The sequence below is a fragment of the Sinohyriopsis cumingii genome, chromosome 14 (assembly GCF_028554795.1).
Source record: "Sinohyriopsis cumingii isolate HCF-2022 chromosome 14, ASM2855479v2, whole genome shotgun sequence".
In the NCBI taxonomy this organism is placed as follows: Eukaryota; Metazoa; Mollusca; class Bivalvia; order Unionida; family Unionidae; genus Sinohyriopsis; species Sinohyriopsis cumingii.
The window spans coordinates 69,890,603-69,911,880 of NC_142974.1; the positions used below are offsets into that span (position 1 = coordinate 69,890,603).

The 21,278-nt window shown below is 34.3% G+C and overlaps 1 protein-coding gene across 1 annotated transcript; it reads left to right on the top strand.

Moving 5' to 3' along the window:
• The first annotated feature begins 292 nt into the window (after positions 1 to 292).
• Positions 293 to 6,734, top strand: LOC149784087 (uncharacterized). Its single transcript, XM_089932172.1, has one exon. The coding sequence runs from the start codon at positions 532 to 534 to the stop codon at positions 2,047 to 2,049; it is 1,518 nt and encodes a 505-aa protein (XP_089788298.1). The 5' UTR covers positions 293 to 531; the 3' UTR covers positions 2,050 to 6,734.
• Positions 6,735 to 21,278: the final 14,544 nt, after the last annotated feature.

Genomic DNA, 21,278 nt, shown 5'->3' on the forward strand with positions numbered 1-21,278 from the left:
AGCTCTATAGAACATGTCCTCCCGGGTTTCCATAGTAATATTTATGAAAATAAATGAAATAATATCACAAATAACACATCAACTGCTTATGATCTTAATTTAATTATTTACAAAGATTTTTTTGTGGAACACTTACCTCTGAAAACGGCCTGTAGTAAACAGACAATGGAAAACGTATCTTTCAAGTACACACGGGCTATGCCAGTCAGCTTCCTGCGAACGAGCCAATGAGAATCCGCTGTTTTATGCTGTGCAGGAATTGGCGTTATACTTCACGGTGGTTGCAGTTTCAATTGTCACATGATACATATTCATGATACTGGAGAGCCATATGAGGATACAAACTAAAGATAAACCATTTAAATGTACAGTTTCTAAATGTTTAGACATAGTAGGTATTTCAAGGTTGACATGAGGACATAAAGGAGGTAAGCCATTTAAATGTGAACTTTGTAAGTGAATAATAATTTGAAGAGCCAGATGATAATACATATTTGAGTTAAACCATTCAAATGTGAAGTTTTTGACAAAATGTTTGCACAAAGTAGTCCTTCGAAGAAGCTTGTGAGAATCCATACTGGAAATAAACTGTTTAACTGTGTAGTTTGTGATAAAATGTTTGCATATAGTAGTGATTTGAAGAAACACATACGAATCCATACTGGAGATAAACCATTCAAATGTGAAGTTTGTGATAAAATGTTTATACAGAATAGTAATTTGAAGAGCCACATGAGGATACATACTGGAGATAAACCATTCAAATGTGAAGTTTGTTTTAAAATGTTTTCACACAGTAGTGTTTTGAAGAACCACACGAGAATACATACTGGAGATACACCATTCAAATGTGAAATTTGTGATAAAATGTTTGGACATTTTAGTAATTTGAAGAGCCACATGAGGATACATACTGGAGTTAAACCATTCAAATGTGAAGTTTGTGATAAAACGTTTGCACATAGTAGTGTTTTGAAGAACCATATGAGAACCCATACAGGAAATAAACCATTCAAATGTGAAATTTGTCATAAAATGTTTATACAAAGTAGTAATTTGAAGAGCCATATGAAGATACATACTGGAGTTGAACCATTCAAATGTGAAGCTTGTGATAAAATGTTTGGATATAGTAGTCATTTGAAGAAACACATGAGAATCCATACTGGAGATAAACCATTTAAATGTGAAATTTGCAATAAAATGTTTGGACAGAGTTGTAATTTGAAGAGCCACATGAGGATACATACTGGAGATAAACCATTCAAATGTGAAATTTGTGACAATGTGTTTAGACATAGTAGTCATTTAAAGGACCACATTAGAATCCATACTGGAGATAAACCATTCAAATGTGAAATTTGTGATAAAATGTTTATACAGAATAGTTACTTCAAGATCCACATGAGGATGCACACTGGAGATCAAACATTCAAATGTGAACTTTGTAATAAAATATTTGGACACAGTAGTAATTTGAAGAGCCACATGAGGATACATACTGGAGTTAAACCATTCAAATGTGAAGTTTGTGATAAAATGTTTGCTCACAGTGGTGTTTTGAAGAACCACATGAGAGTCCATACTGGAGATAAACCATTTAAATGTGACCGTTGTGATAAAACATTTGCACGAAGTTGTCCTTTGAAAAATCACATGAGAATCCATACTCGAGATAAGCTATTCAAATGTGAAGTTTGTGAGCAAATGTTTGCACTGAGTAGTGCTTTGAAGAGCCACATGAGAATCCATTCTGAAGATAAACCATTTAAATGTGAAGATTGTGATAAACTGTTTAGACATAGATGTCTTTTGAAGAACCACATGCTAGTTCATACTAGAGATAAACCATTTAAATGTTTACTTTGTAATAAAATGTTTGGACAGAGTAATAATTTGAATAGGCACATGAAGATACATACTGGAACTAAACCATTCAAATGTGAAGTTTGTAATAAAATCTTTAGAGAAAATTGTCATTTGAAGAAACACATGAGAATTCATAATGGAGATATACAAAAACAATTCAAAGGTGAAGTGAATGATTAAAAGTTTTAACAGAGTGCTGTTTAAAGAGGCACCTCTGATTAACCATTCATATGTGAAGTTGGTGATAGCATTTTGGGGCAAGATACTGTTTTGGAGAAAGGCCTCTAGTGTCTGAATAGTCTAAAACTGTCTCTATTATGGATCACTGTCATCTCACCTATGTCTGCATTATTTATAGTCTTGGTTTCAGCCAATGTGAGAAAGCTTGCCAGTAGCTTCTCATGGGTTGGTGGTTCTTTCCGGGGTTTTCATGAGTTCTTCCTCCACCATTAATGCTGGCCAAGCCAATTGTGTGCTGAAAAATGGTGTTCAACCCTACAACAACAACAACAACAACTGTTTTGCAGTAAAATCCAGAAGGAATTTATTTCCACACAGTCCAAAGTGAAAATTGAAGAGACATTTACATTGAATTGAATCCCAAATTAATTCCAAGTCTTGAGTGTCATCAAGTACCACATGCAATCCAGAATGTCTTTTAATGATTTTACAATATTTCCAAAGTAGTGTACTGTATATCCAAAGTCAATGAGCACTTAATTGTACCAATTAATGACTTCAGTGAATAATTCCTCCCGAATTACAAAACAGCTGTAAAGGGATTACACTGAGAGAATAGGAATGAGTTTGTTTTAAAGCCCTATTTATAAATATTTCTTATCTGACTTAGATGTAAATCTTTCTAATAGAAAATTTACTTTTGATTGTAAACAAGATTGTTCATAAACTAAAAGCAATCTCAACATTTTATCTATGGCTTATAATGATAGACTGATGCTGCATTATCTTCAGCTTAAATAATGGTGAAAAGTTAAACACACAATAAGAATATACACAACACCTTTCATAAAGTAAAAGAATGATTTATACAATAAAACTTTCTTTTATATATTTGGTGAACATATGAAACTGTGATAGTTAAAATTACATAAAGAATATCTCATATGAATGACACTTCGCATAAATGATACAAAACGGAAACAACATAAACCATAAATGTTAAACTGCATCAGCAATCATATTTCTTCGATGTGTCTAATATCAATGTTTTATTCATGGAGCATGAAACTCCAACTCATTGATCTCTGCTTCTTGTTTTTAATTTTGTTAATGAAAGTAAGGTTATTGTGATTCTAGAAAGAACTGAACTAATCACTTCAAATTCAAAATTCTGTGATGCCAAACATTCCTGCTCAATCCTGGAGATAACGTTTTTTGTACTTATTTAATTGTTTAGCAAAATAGTACACTGAGTGATCCACCCTATCTTTATCTTCTTGAATCAACACTCCAACAATTTCTACACTACTTGTATCAACAGACATTTTAAATATTTGGCTACAGTTTGATGATGAAGGAGCATGTGCATTTGTAAGTACAGCCATGACTTTGTCAACCTATTCATGGCATTTTCTAGACCAATGGAACTTAGATTTCTTACTCAACCAATTTGTTTCAGAGGTATGACTCTCATGCAAATATTCAAACAAAATTTCTGATAATACCTGACCATACCCAAGAATCACATCAGTTGCTTTTTACTAATATGAACTGGGCATTCACTGGTAGCCTTCAAATTAATTTATGCAGGTTTAACTTGGCATTGTCCCATAATATGTCCAAAAATGTGTCACAAGCACTGCGAAACTCACTTTTACCTAAATTAACCTCCAGCACTGTATCACAGAGTCCGTCAGAGAATATGTAAATGGTTTCCAAGTGACCTTTTCAGTTCCGGTATCATTGTAAGTGATGACATCATCAAAGTACACATCTCAGATATCTAGAGTTATAATAACTTGTTTGTCTGAAATATTGACACATACGTTTTCATTCCAAATGGCATCACTTTAAACTGATAAAGCCCATCGGGAGTTGCTAATGATAAATATACCTTTGCAATTTTGGTAAATGGAATTTGATATAATCATTTTTGAAAGGTTAAGTTTGGTGACATGCTTTTCGTTTTCCAATTTTGTCAAAGCAATCATCTATTATTGCCTTTAGAGATGAATCCGTTCTGGTGACATCGTTGACCTTTCTTTTGTTAGTACTTTTGAGGTATGCGTTTTCTGGTTTAGGCATGAGAATACATGGTGTACACTAGTTAGTTTACTGGATTGTATAAATTTATAAAATCACTCTCCAGTATATATTGAATTTCTGCTCAAGAGCATTCATTTGTCAGCTTTTATGGCATTTCGAATCAGACGGGAGTTTCGTTTGTAGTACGTTCGCCATATTTGCTTCAGTCAGTCTATTTTTTCAAGCAAGAGATGTGATGTAGTTCACCGTTTTTGATAATCTCAGTAATTCTGTACATTTTGCAGTTATTTATGCTGAAACACATGTATTCAAGAGGTTCTTATTTTTGTTTGTTGAATTTGCTTTTGAAAGTTTAGAACTAGACGTTGCAAATATTGGAAGCAGATGAGATTTAACTGATAATGAAATGGACAGCGATCAGTATATTTGCATTTCTAATCTGAAGTTACCGTTTGCGTTGAAACGCCAATAATTCGACCGAATTAATGACCTCTTGTCGACAATCGGGTTTGAAATTATAAATAAATGAATGAAATGACTAAGTATTGTGCCTTTTTTGTTATATGATTGATGATTTCACTTTAACATTTGGTGGGGAGCGGGTACAAACAAACCGGAGGGTGTGCTAATACTAAGTACGTATATAAAATGGGTAATAAAATGGGTATGTTGTTTTTCTTCAGAACGGATTTCATCATAACCTTGTTTTCGTAACATTTCCTCTCCCAGGTACAACTTTCTTTATTAATAGTTCCCAAGCCAGTATAAATTACACCAAATAGCGACTTTTATTAAAAGGTCATCACACTTTTACCTCCTATTAAGAACAGGTACTTATTCTCGCGTGTGTCTTATTCAAATAAATTGAGCAATTTTCTCTAACGTAGAATAACTCTATACATCCTTTATTATTTTCAAAGCTAGTACAATTGCAAATCCATATCTAGATAATGTTTGATTCGTAGCCTCTCTTTCAACATTATCCACATTTTAGTTGCATATTACGGTGAAAAATAATTCATTTAATTCCCAGATAAAATTTTGTGGAGGATTAGGTAATGAGACTGACCAAAGATTAAACATTGGAAAACTAAGGTTTGCAAAAGTGATTTTACACACTGCTTTTAAATATCGCTTTTCCAATGTTTTAAACAAGATTTTATCATTTTTCCATTGTTTTCAAAACTCGTTTTTACCATTCCATCCAAGCGCACCGAACCCTTTATGTACAGTTATGTAAATTCTGCCACCCACTGTAGCTTTAACTTATGTTGACATTTTTCTGCACTGGACGTCTTGCTTGCAGTCCAAACTGCTTCTGTGTTTGCAATGTTAAGTTTCAGTCCTGAAATCCTTGCAAAGAAGCACTTCAAGAGAGGATACCAAGAGTTCAAAAGAGCCATCACGACTTAAAGTAGTGTCATCTCTTTGAAGACTTTGATAGTAACAGTTTTGTTGCCTTTCACTTGATCTATTTTACATTTGTTTTTAATTTTTAATAGTATAGATTGATTTCTGCACTTGATAAGAAGAAATATGGTGATGTTGTATCAGCCTGTTTCATGCCTCCAGGAAAGTTTGATAAACTCTGAAACAAAGCCATCCATAAATTTACAGGAGTAATCTCTTTTAATGACACGCATACTTTAAACTGGTGCAAATATTTTGTTTTACATTATATTGTGTTTTGTTATTTTTGTCATCACATAGTAGGTAGTTTTCCTATAATATGTGCAGTTTCATATTTTGTATATAATAACACGTGAACATATCACTTTATGTGATTTTAATTGGTCCAAATAAGACCATGAAATTATGGTGCAATATTCTCTTCAGATCGGCTGCGTTCGTGAGAAAACTTGTTTAACTCTGCCTTCTGGAAATTGATGTGTTCAATGAACAGTTTTGGTCGCCAGTTTTTGAATAGACTCACGAAAGGGAATATTGACAAAATAGTCTCCTCTGTTTCAGTATGGCCAATTTGGTTTGCTATGTCAAGTATAATATATCATAACTTGAAAAATGGCTAAGCCGCCACCGCTAGACAAGAACAATAACAACTAACACTGAGAGTATTGCTCAGTTGATAGCGGGGGTGAAGGGGCGGTATATATGTAGCATGGAATCCACCCTGTATACATGCGTGGTTTAAATGTGAACTTATATAAGTAAATAAACTCACCTTTGTTCACAGAAAATTGTAGACATAAACCGGTCTCCATAACTGACAGAACTTCATCCAACCACATCATATTTACGTGGTAAATATGCGATGTAAGTCCAACTAAAAAATATACTTGTTTACATCATCTGTAAAGTCTAATGTTCCAAATGAAAGACTGCAAATATCAGGTCAGAAACATGTTACGGTAATGTTTATTTCTGCATTCAGTAATCTTCTTTGCACAAAGGTATTGCAACAGTGTAATGTTCAGTTGTGATGTTGAATTTGAAAGTAAACACTAGCACTGGGTTATGTAATCCAACTCAAAACGATAATGTGCACCGTATCCAAACTTCTGTCACTGTCTCATTAACCCAAATAAATTAACTTCATTTATTTAAAAGTAGTCATGAATTGTGGCCTGCTCAAAATAGTCTATTTTGTATTTTCCTGTGAATAAACTGTGGTGGGTTAATCTTTCTTCAGTGTCCACGTGTAAACTCTTCTACAGCTTTGCTTATTAACATGAAACTTTTTCTAATGGTGAATGTGGGATTAGTACGTGTTTACCACGATGATAAACAGACAGACGACTTATTCTTTTATTATTTTATTGAGAGAGAGAAAGAGAGAGAGAGAGATGTCATAATGTAAACTTTCAGTCTGAATCACTCTTGAGATGATGCTCATGACCCAATTGCATGAGAAATGTTTTACTTGCTTATCCAATGCTATGATACTGAATATAAAAGTGCTTTATTTCCAGGAGAATATTTGAGTATTATTTAAATGTTTTCATACAATGGGGAACAGCATTAATTACTATTGTATTACACGTAAATTAATGTTAAAGCATAAACATCCATTTGTGCCATAAATTTCAAGTTTGACTTGTCATGTGAACATTTTTAAAAAAAAATTATCTAGTAGTGCTCATTTACAATATGTAAAATGAAAGGGAAACCATTAATTGCAGTAAAATTAAGATAAAATTTACTTCCCAACAGTACAAAGTGAAAATTCAAGAGACACTTGCAGTGAATTTAATCCCAAATGAATTCCAAGTTTTGAGTGTCCTCAAGTACCACAATCATATAATCCAGAATGTTTTTGAATGAATTCAAAATAATTCCAAAGTAGTGTACTGTATATGCAAAGTCGATGAGTAATTTCAATGAATACCTTTTGAATCGCAAAAGAACTGTAAAGGAATTACACAGAGGGATCTTAAAATGGGAATGAATGCCTTCTTTTTAGAGCCTTATTTATACATATTTTTACCTGACCTATATACGTATTTATCTGATAGACAATTACGTTTCTGTCAGCAGTTCAGTCGAGTGAATAGGTCATGTTTATAGCTAGTTTTACAAAATTCAGCACACCAATGCCAATAAATGGCAAGATATATTAAGCAAAGTAAAACAATCTTATGAAAATAGTAGTAAAGTTCAACAATTTATTTTTAAAAAAGGCTATTATGTGGAAGAGAAACAGCAATGAATAAGATATGTGTTTACAACGTCTTGTTCATTGGGGAAAATTGTTAAAAAAAAATTAGAAACAGACCATACGCCGTGGAATTTCTTGAGAATCCTGTTCTAGTCGCAAGTTGACTATTTTATATGTGTGGGACAACTTCATGCAAGATTAGAACTTGGATTAAGATGAAGGATTTCCATCTTTTATATAATAAATATGATTATAAAATATACATAGTAAATAGGATTTCCTGGGTTACAGGTTCAAAAAGGTCATGGAGTGGGTATTCATGTTGACATTGAGAAATCACATTTTCATATGCATTTCAAGTCGAAATGTGGGATAATTGTGTACAATTTATGAATATTACTTTCCTTAATTAAAGTACGATCGTTTGTGCTTGATACAAAATGAATATTTTACCCAATGCCACATGATTCCATGTTTCCAGAAATGACGTATCTTTGCGCAGAATTACCCGACGCGCAGAATTTATGATGTAATTTAAATAATTTACTGTCAACTGTGTAGGGACCATAATCTTGGCTTGAAGAGGATTTTGTGGTATTGGCAAGAGAACCATGACTCTATCACCAGGCTGACAACTCCTTGCCTTCGCGTTTTATCATACCTTGACTTGCTCTTGCGACTTACAAGCCTTTGACAACTTATACTTAAAGTTGGTAAAATAATCCAGAACAATAATTTCAGCATCTTCATTAGAAAAAAGTTTTTCTTTCAACAAATTCAATGGTTCACGCACAATGTGTCCAAAAACCAGTTGAAAGGAACTAAAGCCTATAAATTCTTGAACTGATTCCTTAACAGGAAACAACAGTAAATGAATGCCTTCATCCCAATCTTTACCAGTATCAAAACAATATGATCGAATCAGGGTGATAGGCAGAATATTTGAATTGTTGAATGCATAATTCATACATAGCTTGCTGAAGAATTTCAGAAATGGAGTTTGACCTTTGATCAGATTTGGGAAGGCCACATTGAGTAAAAAACATTATCAAAGCTTTTAATATTGTTTTAGATTTAATATTCCATCAAGGAATTGTCTCTGGAAACCTTGTTTGCGCACACATAATGGTAAATAGTAAATGGTAAACTTGTTCTCAAGTAAGGGACCAACACAATCTACCATAGTTCTACTAAATGGTTCGTCAAAGCACGAAAAGGTTGCAGATGAGCCTTATGTATTTTCTGATTTAGTTTTCCTACCATTTAACAAGTATGATAAGATCTACAGTATTTAGCAACATCACTTTTGATTGTGGCAAATAAGAGCGAGTCAAGATCTTGTGATAAGTCTAATACCTAAATGACCAGCCAAAGGAGTTTCATGGGACAGACTAGGTATTTCCTGTCTGAATGGTTTTGGAACTACAATTTGATAGCTCACTGACCACTCAGCACATGCAGGTACCTCGGGAGGTCCATTTTATCATAAGAATTCCATTTTTAATTAAATAACAGACATATACTTCAAAGGCTTCAGTTTCGGTAATGGCCCTTTAAAACAAGCAGGAGATCTTATAATCTTTATCTTGCTCGACGAAAAGTGATTGTCGTTTTATCACCCTGGTTAAAATAAAGAGAATGGGTATTAAAAGAGGATCACCGTGATCAGTACCTTCTGATCGATCCAAACAAGGAGTGAAAGTGACCGAATGAAAAGCCCGACCAATACACGTGTCAGCTAAAGGAATGCTTTCCTTATCAAAATCATTCTCAAGAGCATTATTTGCCATAGCTCTGGTAACTGCACAAGCTGGAAATAAATCAGGGAATTATTTTTCAAATGGATAGACTTTCTGATCCAAACAAGGCCTGTCAGTTACAAATGGATTAACCACAACCTTGACTCTAGCTAGGTCGTTTCTTAGTGATAATTGAATGCCCTCAACTGGTAAAACAGAGACTGTTCCGACTGTCACAGGTATTGAGGCTAATTCCGATGACAAATTTACACAATGTACAGGAACGTTAACAAACCCACACTATAATACCTAAATAAGAACACTTTCATTAGAAGAAGACTTCTCAGAAGAAGGCAATGTACCTGAAAATAAAAGACTATGAGAAACTCATGTGTCCCTTAAAATCTTAATAGGGATCAAATTGGTCGATTCACCCAAGAGTGATATAGAACCCTTCGATATGAATGGTTAATAATTCTCCATAATAAAATCAGTCTGGGGTTTCTTAGACCCAACAAATGTGTTGCTTTCAATACATGACCGTGACCATGACCTCTTAGAAATAAGAGTATTTGTAATTGGTCTGTCTTGATTCTGATGCCGATTTTTCAATTGTAGCAATGAGAAATAACGTGTTCTTTTTTCTTGCAATATGTACACGCAGGAAGAGACAGGGATCTAACATTAAGTTTATCAGAAGCTTGATTTTTTAGAAGTTGTGCTGGTTTGAGTTTTAGAAGGGCTTATATTAGGCTGAAATATTTTTAAGCCAGAAGACAATATGTTTCACATGTTTCAGTTTAGTATTAATATCAGAATCGACGCGTTCTAATTTTCAGCGTGAAACAAACCCGTTTTCCGAAAAACACTGTTGAAAGAATTTTCTCAGCCATTTCTTTGTTTCTCAGGTAAGAAAACCACTTTTGACCAAAACCATACCACAACAATGACTCATGACCAATCCCGTGGCCTAAGTGACTAGAGTGTCTGCCTCGGATGCGGGAGGTCTAGGGTTTGACCCCGGCCAAGTCACATCAAAGACTTGAAAGAAAATGGTACTAGTAGTCTGGTGTTAGGATAATGTGACCAGGTGGAATATGGTGCTACATGTCTGCGGTATGATGCCCCAATGGTAGACATCACTATAAACTGCCACACTACAGACATTATAGAAACTGTAAAAGAATGCGTTAAAAATCCAAACTAAACAAACATTCACGGTGACATATAAGGTGGTATGAGCTAGTTTAGGTTCAGCACTCATGCAGTCAGCAATCTAGTCGCTGTATAACACTCTTCTTAGGCCACAATTTAAAAATTTAAAATAAAGTACAATTAAGGTTTAAATATCTTATTAAATAAAAATAATAATCACCATTTTCATTTATTTATTTAATAGAACAAAACTAAAACGAAATTAATGATTATAGACAAAAGTGTTAAAAACGCTACGAATACAAAACGTTTTATTTGAAAACATTTTGTCCGGAATAATTGAATGAAGATGTACATTTACAAACCTTATCGGGACCTTTACGGCAAAAGAAATGATATAAACATTGGTCCTGGCTTTGAGATTTCGTGGTATTCTCGCACCATCTAGTGATGTAGAATGTCGACGAGTAAATCTCATTTGTAAAACGTCAAATATAATTTCAGTCTCTTGCTATCCATATTACAAACATGCTTCGTAATTACAAAATAAAAAGTGTGATCAAAATGATATGAAACCCAAATTTGCGAATTTGTGACAAAAAGTGCGCATTAAAAATAATGCAGGGGTAGAAGGTCCTAATGGGAAATAAAATTGCTAACGCTTTGTACAAGTGATCTAAAGATTTAGTTAAACATCGCCGCTAGGATGTGTTAATTAAACATGCCAACGTTTTGAACACGTGGTTATTAGATCGAGTCAGATAAAGAGGAAGATAGAAATAAGTTGGTTATATACTAAGATTGCTAATTAGGTTAACATATCGAACGAGTCCTATTGATCGATAGGTATGGCTTGCATGAAACATAAGTAAAATGCTAGAAAGGTCTAGTCATCAATTTTGTCATGTTTATATCTTCATTATAAAATTTCGTTAATGTTTCCTTTGACGGTACAATACTCCAGTCTAGTAATTTATGAAATCAAAGGCCAAATTTTTTTGAGAGAAAACCAATAACATTGATGTCTCCATAAAAGACATGCTCATTTTATAAAAAAAAAACAATTCTATTTTTATATTCTTCTTATTTACGTCTTTTCAAATTATCAATGTGACATGCTTTTCCACAGATTTTTGGGCAAACAATCATGTTGCAATTCTCATCAGCTGTGTCAACGTTCAGCTGATGATGTAGGCGACCACAAGCTATTATCCACCCAAGTTTCAACTAGGTTGTGGGAAACAAGTGAATATAATGCCTATATTTAGATGATATGGATGATAAATTTTAGAATTACAAAGTCCCAATTGACACGTTTTCACAATTAGAGTATCATCAGCATCTTTTACTACAGTTGAGACAGAGTCTGCATTAAATATACAGCCACAGTTCGAATTCTCTCTGTTGTCTTCACTTGTAATCCAACGTTTGTATATTTAATGCATGTTATTAACATTTGTGTCGTGTCCATTGTAAGTTCATCTTCGGAAATATAAAAAACAGTTTTGGTGATTCCTTTTTATGCATGAAAGCACTTTACCGCACTCTTTAAAAAGTGCCTACTGATACTGTAGTGTCTTATGTCTAATCACTGAAGTAGCAGTTATTATTGTCATTATCATTGTCACATATTAATGATTCGAAAATACTGTCCAACTCAAAATTATAGAAAGCATTGTTCACTTTCATGATTTATTTATGTGTCAATACCAATTTAAACACGATTTAAGGACCAAGGTGCATCTTTGATGTGCCAAACAATCGCAGGTGCTTACATGTAAATACACATTCAATAGAACATCAGTTTCTTTTGAAGTCATAACGTTAGAGAAGGATTATCTGTTAATTAATCAAATTGGTTTCATGCATGCTTACCTAAATCTGATCATTAACTATGCTGTTGATCAGTCATGACTAACAAATTATATAAAAAGGGGAGTATTACGGTGGAAGCTGAGGCACATCGTGGGCATTCATTACACAGAAAAGGTGCGTCCTGGGAGAAGTTCGTGTGAATTTGATGCGGAAGCTCGCATCCCTGGAAACCTTAAATGTGTTCCCTGAACATCACATGATTCAAACTTGAAATGGTGTTTTTTAAACAATAAAATGTTACTCATGATTATCAGACTGAGGCTATGTCTACGAGCATATTTTTCAAAGACAAACTGGTTTAATGTAGTTTACAGGTATTTTAATCTACCTTACATCTAATGCGCGGTCCAGCCAATTCTCGACAATTTGTCTATTTCCTAGCGATGCTATATTAAATTTGAAATCATACAACTTGATACTACCAGAGGCGACATTTTGCGTCGTACGACAGCTATACTCGAATACATTATGCACTTATCTGACAATGAAACACATATTAATTTATTTAACACTCGGGTCTATCCATAAAATTGGAAGCAACCGATACAAATTTGAAGGTAACAGGTGGTGTTACCCCAACATTTGGCCTATTGCTCTAGTTAGTTTAAATTGTTGGCTTGAAAATTACCCGCTACCGACGCTTAAGTTATGAAGGTTTTGTAATGGATTTCGCAGTTCAATATACTAATTATATGAAAGAGAATGGTGCTTATCAAAATTACTAAACTTCAAAGCATGTTTAAACTCTTAAGCTAAGACTTCGATGCGTCTGCCGCGCATGCGTGAATGACATTAAATCCATTACTGTTAACAATCAAACTTATTCCATACTAAAAACAATAAAGTTAGAAGATGCATGTTAATTTCAGTTAAGAAGACCTATATTCAAATTCAAAGTGACAATAGAAAAATTCAAATGTAGTTTACAGGTATTTTAATCAATCCTACATCTAATGCAAAGTCCAGCCAATTCTCGACAATTTTGGCTATTTCCTAGCGATGCTACATTAAATTTGAATTAATTAATTTCAATTTCTTTCACCAAAGCTTAAATCTGCGCTCACAGGAGCATAACGCCTGCATTACCGTATGCCAACATTTTCCTTTATAGCTGTGTTAAGCTAGTACGCATGCGTGCAATATTTGACATTGAAGGACGAATAGTTTTTTCAATGTTTTGTTCACCTTCCACATAATATATTTTGAACAGCTCTTCTACGATGAAGATTTTTCTATTGTCACTTTGAATCTGAATATAGGTCTTCTTTCTATACTATGTTAAAAATTTAGAAGCATATTATATATAGATTGTATAACATAAAATGCTATCTATCTATCTATCTATCTATCTATCTATATATATATATATATATATATATATATATATATATATATATATATATATATAATGTGGATAAATAAACTTTACATATTTTAAAACGTAAGTGAATTAAGTCAGTTTTCTTAATTAACACATAAACAAAGTTGTTTTTTGGTTACGTTTACCTGCTTGTAAATGTGTTTTAACTAATAGGGTACCAACAAATTTCAGGGTCCGGGGACATAGACCCTCAAAGGTTGCACATTTGTCTCCGTTTGGTATCATTCCGAGTCATTTACACCTATCTATCTATCCGTCTGTCTGTCTGTCTGTCTGTCTGTCAATCTGTCTGTCTGTCTCTCTCTCTCTCTCTCTCTCTCTCTCTCTCTCTCTCTCTATATATATATATATATATATATATATATATATATATATATATATATATAGACACACAGAGTCCAACCCGTCATAATGTTTACCCAAGTTGTGCAGTCACCTGGTCACAACAGCGGTTATAATTTTCATCCAGGAAATTGCCTTCATAAAAGTCATAATCAGTGGCCATGTGTCTTCTGCAGTCGAGGTTCATGTCTTTCTTAAACAAATAGCGGTTTCACATTGTCTTCTATGGATGGTATCCATACGTGGTCTCACCCTGCTTTCTACAATGTGTTTGTGTGTGTGCACAACATTTATTAGAAATGTCACAGTTTAGAATATGCTCAGTTTTGTTTTCTGTTACTTTTCATTGTCAGAATCGTTCAGTGTTTTACGATATTGAACTCGAGTGTAATTGGTATTGAACTCACTTGAATAAAAGAACTTCTTTCTATTGTAAAGAAACAATGGGCGCAGACGCCAGCAATTTGTATTTATTCTATTTGGCTGTGGATGATGTAAACCAACATAATGATTTAAAGCAGATGTTCGGAACTGCCACATACCAGCTGCCTTGGCACATTCCGCGTTAACGTTTTGGTACAATGTTTCGGATTTAGGCAAACTATAGACACCAGACAGGGTTCTTACAAATAACATTCAAGTGACAAGGCATAATCTGTTCCTTTAGCTGGTAACAAGAATAGTAAAAAATACACTTTAGAGTTTTACAAGCTGTATTTTCTCAAAATGTACATTCTTAGTTGTGGAAATCCGAATTGCATGAGTCATTTCATGGGTTCTCAAGCTTGATTACGAATTTCGAACTTGTCCTGTATTTTTGAATATATTCCAAGTGCAATTACATCCTTCTTACTGCACACAAAATGAAATGAACTTTATAGTCGATAGCGTCTTTTTGATCATTCTAATTGAAAGAAATTTTATTTTTCCCACTTTATGATTTCAAACATTCAATGGCAGAACAGAAAAAAAACCCACTTGCTGTGATGTAAAAAGTACGCTGTTAAAAAAGAGCGATTGATTCTATCATTTTCGCGTGTATGACCTAACTTACTAAATTGTATATCTACTGTAAATTGTCTAGGATTATTACTTGAGTACTGTCACATCATTACTGTATTACAACTTGCAGAATGATTATTATGTTCTTGTTTTAGCGCTATGAAAAATCCAACATAGAGATCAAAGTCGCGTTTTTTTTTTTTTTTTTTTTTCTCACTTTGTTTATAACCAGTTAATTTTTTTATGGTTATATCACCTTGACATACGTCAATGCCTCGACATTTATCGTGGACATCATTAACGGTTTTTGTGGCATCTATCATAATTCTCCGCAGTTGAGATACTCTTCTAACTCGAGACACTGATATATAAACTAAGTTTGATCATTCGACACGATCATCGACAATCCAAACTCGAGTATCAGAGATAGTTAGATAGTTAACTCCTGAGATGAATTGATCATAATTGCCTCTCCCAGTGTCCACGGTGATTTATCCGCGCTCAGCGCATCCTCAACAACATTGATATCAACCAGAACAATATCGTTATATACGAGATCCTGCTTTTCTGATGATCCTGTTATATCAATTTCGATATTCTGTCGTCGTGTATCAGCTTGTCTATAATACAATGTTACACGTATATCTGAAAATATTTCTTTATGCAACTGGAATAACCGCTGTTGAATTGTATCACGAACTATCTTTCTACTTGCCACTGTTAAATCATTTGGTCTCCACATTTGCAGAAAGTCGTTCGTAGAAGTTTCTGAAACTATTTTATGCATTTTTTTCACACTGAATTTTAGTTGGTATTAGTATGATTAATTTTATTGACTCCTTTAATTCTGCATCAAGAGATCTATTATCACCGGTTATTTCTTCATAACAATCTAGAAAATTATTTAGCCACCCGTGTGCAGATAACCCAATAAACGGCGGTGGTTGACCATGATCGCCGCACATGACCACAGCTTTATTTTTCAATAACAAAAAATCGAGAAAACATTTTTAATGTATCTAAAAATACTGTACACAACCCATCCCAAACGATAATTCCAGGGATATATTTCTCGCCCATTCGGTCAGGAGTCCATGTGTCTCCTTTCCATCGGAAGAAGCTATGATAAGTATATGATGCACTCCTAGTTGTTTCATTTCTCTCGCAAGTCTGTGTGTGGGTATCAAAATATCCATATCATCTGAACTCTTTCGAAATGACTCATTTACTCGAGTTGTCTTACCAGAAATCCATCCCTCCCCGGCCCGTTTAAAAATAAACAGCTTTGTGCTTGGATACTGGATCATAAACAGATGCCCCAGACGATAATTCTGATAGCTGATTAACTTTTCATAATACATATCTTGAATCGTAACATCTTTTATTATCCACGATCCCAATGATGCATCATCGCTGATAAAGCGAGTAACAATCCTGAGTATTTTGTTTCGATATAAAACGAATCCGTTGCAGCTCTGACCGCGGTGTCAGGAAATCTTTTTATCATCGAGAATACACTTATAGAAACATAAGCGAGAATCGAGGATCCTAAATGAGTAAACTGAGGTGACTCGCCATCGATATAACCAACAATTGCACCTAATAGTGTTTCCGTTACAATGTTATGCACATAATCTCTTTAGAAATGATACTCAGTGCCTACATATTATCGCCCTATAGAACAAAACGGGAGCAGGACATTACCCTCCTGTTAATTACCCCCCTGCAACTATCCCCCTGCCATTACCCCCCTATCAATTACCCCCCCCCCGTATATTAACCCCCTGCAACTACCCCCCCCCCGTCATTACCCCCCTATCATTTACCCCCCCCCCGCATATTACCCACTGCCATTAGCATCATTTAGACATACAGATACAAAATCGAACTGAAGCAAATACGACGAATTTAATTAAAGTGTACACAAACACAATCTGATAATCCGTGCTCAGTCTATACTATTGTTTAGTCTTCAGCTCACTGAATAAAATTCGAGCAGAAATGGTTTCTAATTAAGTGTACACAAACAGAACCAACGCGAAAGAAATATCGTGGCTGCAATGCTCGGATTATGAACATTGTTAATGACTTTGCTAATAGAGAACACTTAGAATGCTTGCGAGGGATTGCACATAACATTCATCTGTAATCTTATAAATATAACATATTTTATATTAATATAATATTATGACATGATGATTTTACTATTGAATATTCCAGGACAAGTATATGTTTTCAAGGCTGAGATTCATTTACTAAAATAAAAATTTAAAATAAATTCTTTTGAAATTTATTTTAATTTATTATTTACTCTTGGGATATAAGAATTATATATAGAAGGGGAGGTAATGGCAGGGGGGTAATATACGGGGGGAGGGGGCTAATTGATAGGGGGGTAATGGCAGGGGGTAGTTGCGGGGGGGGGGGGGGAATATACCGGGGGGTAATTTCCTAGACCCGAACAAAACAGAGTACATGCACTGATGCACGATTCGCGAGTTTTGGCCTTTATTATCAAACAATGATATGAAACAGGGAAAGATGTTGCAGCTCATTACCTTATCTAAATAGGAAAATGACTTGTTCGGCTAGAGAATAGTATTTATTCTTCAAAACGTATTGAATCATGCACTTTGATTAACGATACAGGCATTAGAACATATTTTTGTTTATCTGGATATTGCTAAAGCAGGCATAAATCATTCCGAGGCTAATAATTATACTTGAAACACATACCTAAGACGTACTTAAAACTTACCTAAAACAGACCTAAAACATACATAAAACACACTTAAAATATACCTAAAACATGCCTAAAAATGCCATAAAAGCAATAAACAGACAACTATAAATGTACAATGGCCGTGAATTAATGCTTGTGTGTTTGGCACCTATGCAGGTGTGCTATCGATTGCAAAACGACGTCCAGATGTAATTAAATCTCCAAAAATATTTCCTTGAATTGTTATGTAGTATGATCGTGCTTCGTTCGATACTGATCAAAGATGGCATTTTGATGACAGATTTAAAAGTAAATACAACAGTCAGTGCCAATCAATTACTTGTTGGGTATAATATCTCTCGACCGATATATGGCACATAATAACTTGTATAGTTTTTGTGTAAATCCCCGTATGTTTGTATACCATACCGAATTCAATAGCATCATCATCTGTATTTCCTATTATAGAAGATTGCATGATATAACAATAAATCATCTTAATACAATCAATAAATAAGTACAAAAAATTTAATACAAATTCTTACAGTAAATCAATAAAGTGTCCCTCAACTGCATAAGTTGCAAGTTTCAGTACCAAAGTTGCAGAAGAGAGTTAGACACTGCATGATGAAGTATGCTGCATGCATGGCGAATAGGTTGGAGTTTTCTTTGTCGATTACAACTGCCGGTAACCTTTTACCTAGAAGATAGTGTAGAAGCAGATCATCTTTTGCCTTAAATAACGTAATGTGCAGGCTCACTGGAAATGTATCCGCTCAAAAAAAGTGAAATAACGCAACGTTAAACACATGTTTAATATGTATGTTATTAGGCATCAAACAAACTGCGTAACAACATCTTGTATCTTGTATGTGTTGGGAATCCTTTTAAATCTTTGGCAAAATACCTCACAGTTTTTTCCAATGAGGAGAGGTCACTCTTTGAAATGTTACACCATAATTGTCTTCCATAAAACATTGAAGGAAAAATTCCCTTATTGACAACATTTGTAGCAACCAAAGGATTTAAACCATTTGGTTTAATGTCAATACCAAACAGACAGTGAAAAGATTTTTCTTCCTTTCTTGCATGCATCGAGTATTGCGTCATGCGAACTAAGCTTTGATTTAATCCTGTGACCCAAGTGTGTTGCCGAATCAATAACCGGCAAACATGACGGGCCAAGATACCATTTCATATTGGCCTAATTCTTGTATTGGGGAACGAAAATGATAATGTATGACTTTGTCACACTAAGCTCGAATAGCCAATTATTAGTGTAGGCGTATGTTATATCTAACATCTTTTGTACTAGGAAATATAGCCAACAGTGAAATGTCATCAGCTTAGGTTATATTTCCAATCTTTGCTCCAAATCCACTATTTTCTAACTGTAGCATAAGTCATTTATAAATATTGTGTACATCAAAGTTGGCAAAACTCCCCTTTATCTCACTCCTTTGCCAATTGAGAACCAGTCCGAAAATTGCCCACTGATAAGAACTTTATCCTGTAAATGTGTATACATTTTAAAAAATATCAAAAGGGATTTACCCGTAGTTCTCAACAAGGATAATTTAAAAAGTAATAATTTGTGCCACACGGTATCAAATGCCTTTTTTTGGATCGAGAAAATAACCTAAAACCCGTGAACCCATGTTTACATTATATTGTACTGATTGCAACTGCAAACAATTCGGTTTTGTGCAGCCTAAAACTTATTGGTAACCACGTTGTTGTGAACTGGGTTTATTAGAATTATTATCTTTGAGCCAAGTTACCAAACGTTCATGATTAATTTTCTCAAACGTTCTGTAGATAACAGGCGGTAAAGTAACAGGCCTGTAACTATCGAGGGAGTTCTTTGATTTTCTGTTACCTTTGTATAGTGTATTAATAACCCTTTTTTGCAATCTACAGATATGTCAGATTGATCAATCGTCTGAGTAAATACAATTGTCATACAGTCGATGAGGTAGTCGCTGCAACAGATCAAATCTTCATTGCAGATCTGATCATGGCCTGATGCTTTTGATTTCGTTAGACTTTTAATGATTTCTCTTACTTCGTTTAGACTGATACTGGACCGTAAGGCCTCGATATGGCTTTCTCCGTCCTGTAGACCCCGATTTAATTCTCTCTCTATAAATTCATAAAAGTTTCCGTCAAAACTATAGCTAAGATTTGGCGTGTGAATGTTCTCATTTTATCTGGTAAAGCCATGTGCGATGAAATCATCAACACGGACACAAACTCCATCAGTTGATAGGTCCTGTCAAAAATTTAAATTGTTCCATCTCTTAACATTGATCATTTTACAAACGCGTCTTACATCGCATTCATGTGCCTTTTCAATTTCTTCATATACCGCCACCAATTATTTTTCCACAGCCAGCTCTTAAAGGTTTCTAAAATCTCTCTTCTTATCTTTATATTCTCTGTAAGAATTATATTGACTACCTCCGCTGTCTTCCCTCATTTATCATAATATACCTAGCTTGTCTTTGAAGTTGATGTCCTTCTTTGAGTTCATTTGACAAGTATGGTTTGGCATGATAATTTAATTTAGACTTTGACTGCTGTATTGCACAAACAATGTGCCCTTAAAATCTATCGACATTGTCAGAAATAGTATTTATATGAAACGTTTTCAGCAAATGGTCCAGCTCAGTTTGAAAGTTTTTCAAGATATCGGCGTCTAATTTATTCCAAGCTATGTTATTTCTCTTCTCGACGATGTAAATATTGGAAGCAGATGAAGTACTATTTTCCTTCTATGTACACACATGTGTAGTTTTGCATCCATCCACCCCTTCGTTTAAAATGGAATTGTGTAGGAACTGAAAATGACCAGTGAGCAAACGCACTGACGATAACGGTGTTAAGGGCCCACCTGGTCATACTCAGGTCTGAAATTATAAATCAACGAACTAACTGTGTTCTGTGCATTTCTTTTATGGTTTCATTCATGCATTTCATTTTTAAATAGGTGTAATGTAAAAACCAAGCGGACAGGTATTTTCAGACTATAACACTGAACCTAGCTAATGAATTTGATCGAGAGTAGCAACAGCGAATATTGCTTCTTGTGTCATTACACGATTTCGAAACTTTTAACGAAATTTACGAGCAATTTTTCGTTAACTAGTTAACAGTTAATTCAAAGCTGTAGAAACTCATGCAAAATATAACGACGTTAAAATTTCGAATCAATTGGAGTCTTTGGAGTCGACAATAATTAGCTGTCTAGTTTTTGAAATAACAGTACACATACAATAGACCAGTGGCACAGGTAGGTATACCAGGCCAAACTAAAAGATAATCTTCTTGTATTTCAGTGTTTCGCTTGCA